The following is a 12,436-nucleotide window of genomic DNA, read 5'->3' as shown; positions in this document are numbered from 1 at the left end:
CACTGTATTCCCTCTTCTCCTCCTGCCCTTTCCTACATACCAGCTCTGCTGATCTTTTACCCTGTTTACTTGCTTCTCTTTTTTTCTTTCCCCCATCTCTTACTCTGCTGCTCAATTTCCTAAATTTCTCCTCTTCTCCTTCCTTTCCTTAGTTTTACCTTTTTGCTGATCTCTCTCCACATCCCCCTTTATTGTCTTTGCTGCTTTCTTTCCCCTGGTGTTTATTATCTCCCCCCCTTTCTTCATTTCTGCTGTGTTCCTCCCTTCTTCCTTATTGTCTCCTTTATTTAGCTCTTTTAATCCTCTCTCAGGTAGCTTCTTCCTACTTTCCTGTGTGGTAGCAGTGGTAAGATGAACACAAAGCTGTTATCTCAGCCTGCTCTGTATGGAAATCAGCATATTTTTGATGTTCCTTGTCAGAAGGTCGCTGCTTTGTGCAAGTGCGTGGGTAGCACTCCTTGTCAGTTCTAGTCCTGGATTAAACGCAGTTCTGTCATACTCTAATTCCTTTGCTGTTTGTTGAAATAAATAACTAGTTTTTGCATTAAAAGTGACTTGCAGTAAAATAACATGAGTTAACATGCACTAGTCACTAACACATTAGTAATTCTAAGCTTTAGTGGGAATAGGTAAAACCGCCCATCCTCTCATCAGGGTCCTACTTATTGGTTTCAGACGTTTTTATGAACAGATGCTGCAGTAGAGGACTGTTACTAAGAGGTTCTTTTACTAAGCTGTAGTAAGATTGAGCCTTAGTGGGCCCTTAAGCGGGGTTTTCCCATGTGCCAAGCTATTTTTACCATGGCCATAAAAACACTGATTTTCAAAATTTTTTATTTTTTTTTACATTAATGGCCATGCTGTAATGTTGCAATTAATATGCGGCTGTTTAAAAAAGTTATCACTGCAGCACTTACCACCACCTCTTTGTAGGCGGTAAGAACTCCTGCATTATCTGTGTGCCAACTAGTTGGCACATGGTAATGTAGTGCAGGAAAAGCCCACTCTCCGCCCTGACACGCCCCCTCAAAAAATTTAAGAAAAATATTTTAGCGCGATTAGCATGCACATAAGAATAGCCATACTGGGTCAGACCAATGGTCAATCCAGGTCACAAGTACCTGGCAGAAACCCAAATAGCAGTAGCATTCCATGCTACCAATCCCAGGGTAAGCAGTGGCTTCCCCATGTCTGTCTCAATAACAGACTATGGACTTTTCCTCTAGGAACTTGTCCAAACCTTTTTTAAACCCTGAGCGTGTCTCACGGGGCTCCATTTTTTTGTTGTGTTAGGTGCACGTTAATGTCTAATGCAGCTCAGGAAAAGTTATATATTTATTTAATTTTTATTTGCTGCCAAATATTAGATATTGGTCTTTGGTTAAGTATTAGCACACTGTAATTCTTATTTTTTCTTAAACTAATTTTTATTTTGAGACTTGGTGTTCACTTGTTTGTAAGTTTATATAATCTGAGTTGGTAGATGTATATATGCACAATAAAATTATCATTTTTTTCCAGAGCTCTCAGTATGTGCAGTGTGTTGCTGGGTGCCTACAGCTAATGCTCCGGGTTAATGAATATCGCTTTGCATGGGTGGAAACTGATGGAATAAACTGGTAATTTGCTATATTTGTCTTAGCATTGAAAAAACAATTCCTGCATCCTATATACATATTATGGAATATTTGCCTACTCTGGTATTTTAAAATCACTTACAGATGGTCTGTTAAAGCAACATTTTGTCTACAGTTGTATTTTATTTTAGTGAATTACATTTTATATACATTTTGGTATTCACTTTTAATCTTTAGGTCTGGTTGCTTGTGATTACATAGACTATAATTTTAGAAGGTGAAGGAAATATTCCCTTCTCCTCTAGTTCCAGCTTTCCAGTAGCCACCTAACCTAAATGGGTAAGCACTGAAAACAAACCCACAGAGAAAAAATGGCACAAAACTCTGGCAATCTGTACTAGCATGTGTCATGGAACCCTACAGTTCAAAATCAAAATAGAAGGGTCACATTCCAGTCCAGTCACATGGGTTATTCTCCCTTACCAGCAGATAGATGCTGAGAACAAAAATCTTGCTGGTGTCACCCTCTAAAGGTGCTCGTGCAGCCAGCAGCACCCTTGCATCTCTGTCTCCAGCAGATGGGCAAAGCAGTCCCATGCAACTGGAAGCTGCTTTAGGTCAAGGACAGCATGTTCTGAGGTGGGGCCCTCAGGGACATTATCGCTTTAGGATCCTCTCTCTATGTTGGGGCTAAAAAGACCAAGAGGTACCACCTCAGTTAATTTAGGGGTCCTTCTTGGCTGGGGCAACAGATGCTTGACTGTTTTTTTTTCTTTCCCACTTCCCATTCCCTGTGGGACAGATTGTGCTTTGCTTTGGGGAAGCTACTACTCCTGAGGCAATAATGTATAAAATAAAAGAAGCAAACGTTGAAGTGCTGCAAGCCAAACAGGAGAACTCTGACAGGCATGAGGCATGGTGCTGGTGAGTTGATCACATGTTGGGGAAGAAGAGTGCTTTTAAGAGATGGATGGCCAGTGTAACTGCACTGTTTCCTCAATGACCTGATGAAGAGCGCATAGTTTTTGAAAGCTAGTCATAGCTGTATTAAGCTGGTCCAGTTAAAAAAAAAATCACCTACAGCTTGTTTGACTCTCATTTCTTTATATGTTCTTGTACTGGCACAGCAATCAAATTTCTTTTCATATAAAAAAAAGTCCAAGGGTAAGAGCAATGTCACCCGTACTTTCCATTTGAAAACTGTTGAAATACCTGTAGAAAATTTGTACCTCCTTTCTCTGTGGGTACTGTTTTCATCAAAAGCTGTTGTTATTTTGAAAATACAAAACTATAGGGCCCTTTCACTAAATTGCATTACGTTTTTGCAATTACTGCACATTAACTGTAAAAGTTAAAGTGTGGTAAATGCAGGGAGCATGCCCAGCATAGGGTAGACAAATATTGCATGGGCAACTGCAGCAGATGTGCAGGTAACATGAGTACATCCGGACTACCTGCTGGTGCATGTAATGCAATTGCTCCAGCACTGGTCCAGCTGTCAAAATAACATGAAGCAGCGGTGGCAGATGTTTACGTCTTTTTCCATCCTCCTCAAACACAGATACCCCTGTTCTTATTCCCTGTGTTCCAGTCACACCCCCCAACAGACCCTGACCTACCCCAGGACTCACCTCAGCTCCTGCCTTGTCTGGCTGCAGATGTATAAAGGGCACTAGTGATCCCTAGTGGTAACCTTATGCTATTACTGCTGCTATGGGTCTGCTTGTAGGGATTGGAAGGGGGTAGGGTCTGTTGCGGGAGGGAGTATTTCTGTTCAGGGAGATCAGAAGGGGTGAGTCCTCAGCACTTTGGCTTCATAGTTTTTTTGACAGTAGGAGCTGCGGCCATGCTTCTGGACTGCTGGTAGCACATCTGCACTTGCTACCTGTTGAGATGGCATTAATATTCCATATTATTGTGTCAGCTAGTGTGCAGCATTGACCTACACGCTAGCTGTCACAGCCAGCCATGCCCCTGCTTCCCCTCTCTCACACCCATGACTCACCTCTATGTGTTTTAAGCATCTAGTATGAATTTCTTTATGGTTCTGATTGGTTTTAACACAGTAGTCATTAACGAGAGGCCATGCTAATGTCTACTGCACTGTATAAGACAATGTAGCTGCATAATGCAGCTTGGTGAAAGGGGGTACCTATGTGCGTTGTTGCCATCCACTGACCCTGAATGTCTCTGCAGAAATGCAGGCAAAAGTACGAACACTGTTCCTCATACTGGGGTAGGCAGTTTCAAAAAGCTATTTTACCTGGGTAAATAGCTCTTGAAAATTTCCCTTCTGAGTATTAGGTGATTTGGTTGAAATTTTAAGCATTTTAGATATAGCACTGTTGCTCTAATGGATGACAGGTTAACAAAGGACTCTACAGGTGCTTTTTTAAATTGTATTTTTATTGAAATTTTTATAAACAACATCCCAATACTTCAGATAAAAGAAGTAAGCCAAGATTAATGCATATACTATAGAATTGTAAGAAGAAAGGGGGGGAAAAAAAGAAACTAAATTTCATGGCTAAGAAATACCACTAAGGAAGGGAGAAGTGATAAAAGAAATTCTAATCAAAAAATAAGACACATAAGGTGAAATGTCAACCTATATAATTATACCTCTCTTAAACTCCTGCTGGAGTGAAAACACACAACAATTCAAGTCCAGTATTCATTACTTAACTGGATTGGGTTTGCTGCACAGTTTCTTGAGCCTTAATCAATTCTTAGAAATTTCAAAAAGAAAAAGATACCTAAAGCCAAGGCACGAGGTCTTAGCTTAAGAAAATCTTTCTTAATGGACTGTGTTCTTCAAGAAAGATCAGGAACAACATAAATTGGGAAACCATGAAATTTGAGAATCAAAGCTAAATCTCTCTCAGAAGCACTCATTTGATGTTTCCAAGAATGCAAAGAACAATGAAGAAGGAGAAAAATCTGACGTTTTCTAGGAAACAAAACAGTGAGGAAGTGCAGTCCAAAGCGAAAAAGATTAAGAACTATATGTCATTAAAAAGTTTATTGATGTGGAAAAAAAATAGAATCCTTCTGCTGAACTATAGATATTCGTGACATGAAAGATTTGACATGGCCGTTTTTTGGTGGTGATGCCTGCATCAGGAGTCACTCATTCTAAAAAGAAGAGGTTTACCTCATAAGTACGTTTACATAAATAGATACGAGAATAAATAAATATCACAAAATAAGTACCAATAAAAGAATTAAGAAAGGTAAATTAAGGAGCCTAGAATAAAAGGTTTGCATTTGGAAGCATCATTTAAAAACATTAGTAACAAAATAATATGGACATAAAGTTTAAGACCAGACAACTAACATTTCAAATTGTCAAGACAATAATGATGCAATAAAAAACAGAAGAATGTAATGAACAAATATTCTTTGTGTAAAACATAAATATCATGGCAAAACAATTACTTAGAAGACAACTGCTTGAGTGCAAAACGATATATCTTTCAGTTCTTAAGTATATGTAACATTCCAATCTATGTTGTCATAAAGAGCAGACATTTCTACCGGCGGCAAGCATAAAAAACACATACCCAAAGTTGTTGTCACACAGTTATATGGTAGTAGTCAAATCTGCTACACAATAACTGTAAAGGAAAGAAATAGAAGCATATTTCATGCATGCTTATTAGAGAAGATGTATATGTATCTATGTAATTCATATTCATAAAGGCACACGGACAAAAAAAATGAGGCTTTTCACCACCAAGGAAGTATAAAGACTAATTCATATAACCCCTGTTTACTAAGCCGTGTGGCAATGCCGACACAACCCATTCAAAGTGAATGGGCTGTGTTAGCATTAGTGCACGGCAGCCGCTAGTGTGCCTTAGTAAACCGGAGGATAGTGATCTGTGTATTACTCGTATGTTCCTCTTATAAAAAGCACAGGCAGTTGTTCCTTAAGCAATGCTGAAAACATTGATCTCAAACTGCATATAGACTCCCTTCAAAAGGGTGAGAACCCATTTGCGAAAAAGCAATAACAAGTGAAAAAATAAGACATTCAATATGGTAAGAACGTGACCAAATTCCTGCCGTCAACATAAAAACATATTTTTAAAGAGAATTTCAAACAGCTTACCAGTGAACTGTGTTGGCGTTCAGACAAGAATTCTGCGTATGCATGGAGGTATTTTAAACACACTTTGACATGAATGCTCTGACCATAATGAATATTAATGAAGAAATGCACTAGTGGCATAATAAAGAACAAACTATAATACAAATTAAAATGCTCTCAATGTATGACCCATATATCTTCCAAACCGTGAACAAAATTTGTAAAGATGTAAAAGACAGTGAGCAGCTTGCCAGTAAGTGTGTATCAGCGTCTATGGTTAACTGTGCTGAAAATTATGTGGTCTGTCATGCATATTCCCCTGGATTCTATATAGCACGACTTAAGTTGTGCACACAATCTAGTTGTTTTCTGGATTTATGTGCATAACTTAATTAGTTTTCAAACCAATCAGTGCCGATAATTGCCAATTAACAAGCTGTTGACATTAATTGGCATTAGAAGTTATGCGCAGAACTGTAAGCAGATTTTCTCCGAGGACAAGCAGGCTGCTTGTTCTCACTGATGGGTGACGTCCACGGCAGCCCCTCCAATCGGAAACTTCACTAGCAAAGTCCTTTGCTAGCCCTCGCGCGCCCGCGCGCACCGCGCATGCGCGGCCGTCTTCCCGCCCGAAACCGGCTCGAGCCGGCCAGTCTTCTTTTGTCCGCACTCGGTACGGTCGTGTTTTCGCCGTGTCGAGCCCCGGAAAGTCGACCTCGCGCGTCCAATTTATTTTGAGCGTGTTTTTTTCCTTCGGGAAAGTTTTCTCTTAGTCGGGAAGTGCTCCGGAAACCCCCCGCCGGGTTTCGTGTAAATCCTCCCCGTACTTCCAGCTTTTTGCCCCGGTAAGTTTTCTTTCGTCGTCGGGGTAGGCCTCTTTTTGGCCTCGGTCGAGATTTTTCTCCCTCTAAATTTTGGTGCTTCAAATTTCGCCATTTCGGCTTTTGATTTCGCCGGCGTGATTTTTCCGCCCATGACATCGAAGCCTTCCAGCGGCTTCAAGAAGTGCACCCAGTGCGCCCGGGTTATCTCGCTCACTGATTGACACTCGTCGTGTCTTCAGTGTCTGGGGGCCGAGCACCGCCCTCAGAACTGCAGTCTGTGTTCCCTGCTTCAAAGGCGGACTCAGGTAGCGAGACTAGCCCAGTGGAACGTGTTGTTCTCGGGCTCTTCGTCGGCATCGGCACCGGGATCTTCGAGTGCATCGACGTCGTCAGCGTCCAGACCATCTTCCTCGGCCGCCCCTGCATCGAGTGCATCGAGGCATCGGGCCTCTGCATCGGCGCCGAGACATCGGATAGCTGCATCGACGTCGGTGGTACCAGGACCTCGTCTGCTGATGTCGTCGGACGGTGGTGCATCGGGTGGAGTGCAGGTGAGGGCTGTCCATTCCCCTGCTGGTGGCGGTGAGCCCTCGGGTGGGTCTCCGCCTACCCTGAGGGCTCCTGCGGTACAGCCCCCCCGAGATCGACCTTCTTCAGTCTCGGCCCCGAGGAAGCGACGGATGGATTCGACGTCCTCCTCGTCGGTGCCGGGGAGCTCCGGTGACATGCTTCGGAAGAAATCGAAGAAGCATCGACACCGGTCTCCTCCCCGTGTCGGCACCGAGAGCTCTGGGTCGCCGAGGGATTCGGCACCCAGCAGGCATCGGCACCGAGAGGACCGCTCACCCTCTGTTCAAGAGGTGTCGATGCGCTCCGCTCTGGACAGCCCGGAACAGCCTCCACGCCCGGAACAGGTACTGACGTCGACGCCTGCATCGACCTCTCAGCCTTTCTCTGCAGCCACTCTAAACGAGAGCCTCCGGGCCGTTCTCCCAGAGATTCTGGGAGAGCTGTTGCGCCCTACCCCTCCGGTACCGGCGGTGCTTGCGCCTCCGGTACCGTCGAGCGTGGCGCCGGCTGGCCCATCGCCCAGGTTGAGGTCCCCGACGTCGGTACCGCGTGCGGTGCCGACCGCGGCCACCTCCCAGGAAGGCTCCCCGACCACGTCGGCGGAGGGAGCTTCGCCGATGCGGGCAAGGGAGTCTACCTCTCGACGCCCCCATCGTGGACGGGGTTCCACGGAGTCGAGCAGGGCGAGGTTGCAGACACAGGTCCGGGAACTCGTGTCTGACACCGAGGGTGAGGCCTCGTGGGAGGAAGAGGAAGATCCCAGATATTTCTCTGACGAGGAGTCTGAGGGTCTTCCGTCTGATCCCACTCCCTCTCCTGAGAGACAGCTTTCTCCTCCCGAGAGTCTGTCTTTCGCTTCCTTTGTCCGGGAGATGTCTACGGCCATCCCCTTCCCGGTGGTTGTGGAGGACGAGCCCAGGGCTGAAATGTTTGAGCTCCTGGACTATCCTTCTCCACCTAAGGAAGCGTCCACTGTTCCCTTGCACCATGTCCTGAAGAAGACATTGCTTGCGAACTGGACCAAGCCATTAACTAATCCCCACATTCCCAAGAAGATCGAGTCCCAGTACCGGATCCATGGGGACCCAGAGCTGATGCGCACTCAGTTGCCTCATGACTCTGGAGTTGTGGATTTGGCCCTAAAGAAGGCTAAGAGTTCTAGGGAACATGCTTCGGCGCCCCCGGGCAAGGACGCTAGAACCTTAGACTCCTTTGGGAGGAAGGCCTACCATTCCTCTATGCTCGTGTCCAAGATCCAGTCCTACCAGCTCTACACGAGCATACACATGCGGAACAATGTGCGGCAGTTGGCGGGCTTGGTTGATGCTCTTCCCCCTGAGCAAGCCAAGCCTTTTCAGGAGGTGGTCAGGCAGCTGAAGGCGTGCAGAAAATTCCTGGCCAGAGGAGTTTATGACACTTTTGATGTTGCGTCCAGGGCCGCTGCTCAAGGTGTGGTGATGCGCAGGCTCTCATGGCTGCGTGCCGCCGACCTGGAGAATAGAATCCAGCAGCGGATTGCGGACTCGCCTTGCCGTGCGGATAACATTTTTGGCGAAAAAGTCGAACAGGTGGTAGAGTCTCTCCACCAGCGGGACACCGCATTCGACAAGTTCGCCCGCCGGCAGCCTTCAGCTTCTACCTCTACAGGTAGACGATTTTTCGGGGGAAGGAAGACTGTTCCCTATACTTCTGGCAAGCGTAGGTACAATCCTCCTTCCCGACAGCCTGCGGCCCAGGCTAAGCCCCAGCGTGCTCGCTCTCGTCAGCAGCGTGCGACTCAGCAAGGCCCCGCGGCTCCCCAGCAAAAGCAAGGGGCGAGCTTTTGACTGGCTCCAGCAGAGCATAGCCGACATCCAAGTGTCAGTGCCGGGCGACCTGCCTGTCGGAGGGAGGTTGAAAGCTTTTCACCAAAGGTGGCCTCTCATAACCTCCGATCAGTGGGTTCTCCAAATAGTCCGGCAAGGATACACCCTCAATTTGGCCTCAAAACCTCCAAATTGTCCTCCGGGAGCTCAGTCCTACAGCTTCCAGCACAAGCAGGTACTTGCAGAGGAACTCTCCGCCCTTCTCAGCGCCAATGCGGTCGAGCCCGTGCCATCCGGGCAAGAAGGGCTGGGATTCTATTCCAGGTACTTCCTTGTGGAAAAGAAAACAGGGGGGATGCGTCCCATCCTAGACCTAAGGGCCCTGAACAAATATCTCGTAAAAGAAAAGTTCAGGATGCTTTCCCTGGGCACCCTTCTCCCCATGATTCAGCAAAACGATTGGCTATGCTCTCTGGACTTGAAGGATGCCTACACACACATCCCGATACTGCCAGCTCACAGACTGTATCTGCGATTTCAGCTGGGCACACGCCACTTCCAGTACTGTGTGCTACCCTTTGGGCTCGCCTCCGCGCCCAGGGTGTTCACAAAGTGCCTAGCTGTGGTAGCAGCGGCGCTTCGTAGGCTGGGGGTGCACGTGTTCCCATATCTCGACGATTGGCTGGTGAAGAACACATCCGAGGCAGGAGCCCTGCAGTCCATGCAGATGACTATTCGCCTCCTGGAGCTACTGGGGTTTGTGATAAATTACCCAAAGTCCCATCTTCTCCCAGTGCAGAAACTCGAATTCATCGGAGCCCTGCTGGATTCTCGGACGGCTCGCGCCTATCTCCCAGAGATGAGAGCCAACAACTTGTTGTCCCTCGTCTCGCGGGTGCGAGCGTCCCAGCAGATCACAGCTCGGCAGATGTTGAGATTGCTGGGCCACATGGCCTCCACAGTTCATGTGACTCCCATGGCCCGCCTTCACATGAGATCTGCTCAATGGACCCTAGCCTCCCAGTGGTATCAGGCCGCTGGGGGTCTAGAGGACGTGATCCACCTGTCCACGAGTTTTCTCGAATCCCTGTTTTGGTGGACGATTTGCTCCAATTTGACTCTGGGACGTCCCTTCCAAATTCCTCAGCCACAAAAAGTGCTGACCACGGATGCGTCTCTCCTGGGATGGGGAGCTCATGTCGATGGGCTTCACATCCAAGGAAGTTGGTCCCTCCAAGAACGCGATCTACAGATCAATCTTCTGGAGTTGCGAGCGATCTGGAACGCTCTGAAGGCTTTCAGAGATCGGCTGTCCCACCAAATTATCCAAATTCAGACAGACAATCAGGTTGCCATGTACTATGTCAACAAGCAGGGGGGCACCGGATCTCGCCCCCTGTGTCAGGAAGCCGTCAGCATGTGGCTCTGGGCTCGCCGTCAGGGCATGGTGCTCCAAGCCACATATCTGGCAGGCGTAAACAACAGTCTGGCCGACAGGTTGAGCAGGATTATGCAACCTCACGAGTGGTCGCTCAATTCCCGTGTGGTGCGACAGATCTTCCAGGCGTGGGGCACCCCCCTGGTGGATCTCTTCGCATCTCAAGTGAACCACAAGGTCCCTCAGTTCTGTTCCAGGCTTCAGGCCCACGGCAGACTGGCGTCGGATGCCTTCCTCCTGGATTGGGGGGAAGGTCTGCTGTATGCTTATCCTCCCATACCTCTGGTGGGGAAGACTTTGTTGAAACTCAAGCAAGACCGAGGCACCATGATTCTGATTGCTCCCTTTTGGCCGCGTCAGATCTGGTTCCCTCTTCTTCTGGAGTTATCCTCCGAAGAACCGTGGAGATTGGAGTGTTTTCCGACCCTCATCACGCAGGACGACGGGGCTCTTCTGCATCCCAACCTCCAGTCCCTGGCTCTCACGGCCTGGATGTTGAGGGCGTAGACTTTGCCTCTTTGGGTCTGCCAGAGGGTGTCTCCCGCATCTTGCTTGCTTCCAGGAAAGACTCCACTAAGAGAAGTTACTTCTTTCATTGGAGGAGGTTTGCCGTCTGGTGTGACAGCAAGGCCCTAGATCCTCGCTCTTGTCCTACACAGACCCTGCTTGAATACCTTCTGCACTTGTCTGAGTCTGGTCTCAAGACCAACTCCGTAAGGGTTCACCTTAGTGCAATCAGTGCATACCATTACCAAGTGGAAGGTAAGCCGATCTCAGGACAGCCTTTAGTTGTTCGCTTCATGAGAGGTTTGCTTTTGTCAAAGCCCCCTGTCAAGCCTCCTACAGTGTCATGGGATCTCAATGTCGTTCTCACCCAGCTGATGAAACCTCCTTTTGAGCCACTGAATTCCTGCCATCCGAAGTACTTGACCTGGAAGGTCATTTTCTTGGTGGCAGTTACTTCGGCTCGTAGAGTCAGCGAGCTTCAGGCCCTGGTAGCCCAGGCCCCTTACACCAAATTTCATCACAACAGAGTAGTCCTCCGCACTCACCCTAAGTTTCTGCCAAAGGTCGTGTCGGAGTTCCATCTGAACCAGTCAATTGTCTTGCCAACATTCTTTCCCCGTCCTCATTCCTGCCCTGCTGAACGTCAGCTGCACACATTGGACTGCAAGAGAGCATTGGCCTTCTACCTGGAGCGGACACAGCCCACCAGACAGTCCGCCCAATTGTTTGTTTCTTTTGACCCCAATAGGAGGGGAGTGGCTGTAGGGAAACGCACCATATCCAATTGGCTAGCAGATTGCATTTCCTTCACTTACGCCCAGGCGGGGCTGGCTCTTGAGGGTCATGTCACGGCTCATAATGTCAGAGCCATGGCTGCGTCGGTAGCCCACTTGAAGTCAGCCTCCATTGAAGAAATTTGCAAAGCTGCGACGTGGTCATCTGTCCACACATTCACATCTCATTACTGCCTGCAGCAGGATACCCGACGCGACAGTCGGTTCGGGCAGTCAGTTCTTCAGAACCTGTTTGGGCTTTAGGATCCAACTCCACCCCCCGAGGGCCCTGTTTGTTCTGTTCCAGGCTGCACTCTCAGTTAGTTGGTAAATTTTTTAGGTCAATCTCAGTTATGTCCTCGCCGTTGCGAGGTCCAATTGACCATGGTTGTTGTTTTGAGTGAGCCTGGGGGCTAGGGATACCCCATCAGTGAGAACAAGCAGCCTGCTTGTCCTCGGAGAAAGCGAATGCTACATACCTGTAGAAGGTATTCTCCGAGGACAGCAGGCTGATTGTTCTCACAAACCCGCCCGCCTCCCCTTTGGAGTTGTGTCTTCCCTTGAAGTGTATTGTCTTGCTACATACTGGACTGGCCGGCTCGAGCCGGTTTCGGGCGGGAAGACGGCCGCGCATGCGCGGTGCGCGCGGGCGCGCGAGGGCTAGCAAAGGACTTTGCTAGTGAAGTTTCCGATTGGAGGGGCTGCCGTGGACGTCACCCATCAGTGAGAACAATCAGCCTGCTGTCCTCAGAGAATACCTTCTACAGGTATGTAGCATTCGCTTTATAACGCGATGCATGTAAATTCTAAGTCATATAGGAGATAAGGGGGCATGGAATGAGCGGGTTG

At 47.8% G+C, this 12,436-nt stretch overlaps 1 protein-coding gene across 2 annotated transcripts in view; it reads left to right on the top strand.

Moving 5' to 3' along the window:
- The window catches only part of ATP6V1H (ATPase H+ transporting V1 subunit H), a 228,610-nt gene that overhangs the window by 90,021 nt on the left and 126,153 nt on the right, over nucleotides 1-12,436 (top strand). For both annotated transcript variants that reach the window (XM_030214410.1, XM_030214419.1), the window contains exon 9: nucleotides 1,522-1,619. In XM_030214410.1, the coding sequence (XP_030070270.1) occupies nucleotides 1,522-1,619 (98 nt within the window). The remainder of the gene's footprint in view (nucleotides 1-1,521; nucleotides 1,620-12,436) is intronic.

Source organism: Microcaecilia unicolor, chromosome 1, assembly GCF_901765095.1.
Source record: "Microcaecilia unicolor chromosome 1, aMicUni1.1, whole genome shotgun sequence".
NCBI classification, from domain to species: domain Eukaryota; kingdom Metazoa; phylum Chordata; class Amphibia; order Gymnophiona; family Siphonopidae; genus Microcaecilia; species Microcaecilia unicolor.
Note: the sequence above shows the minus strand (reverse complement) of the source record. Positions and strands in the feature narration are given on the sequence as shown.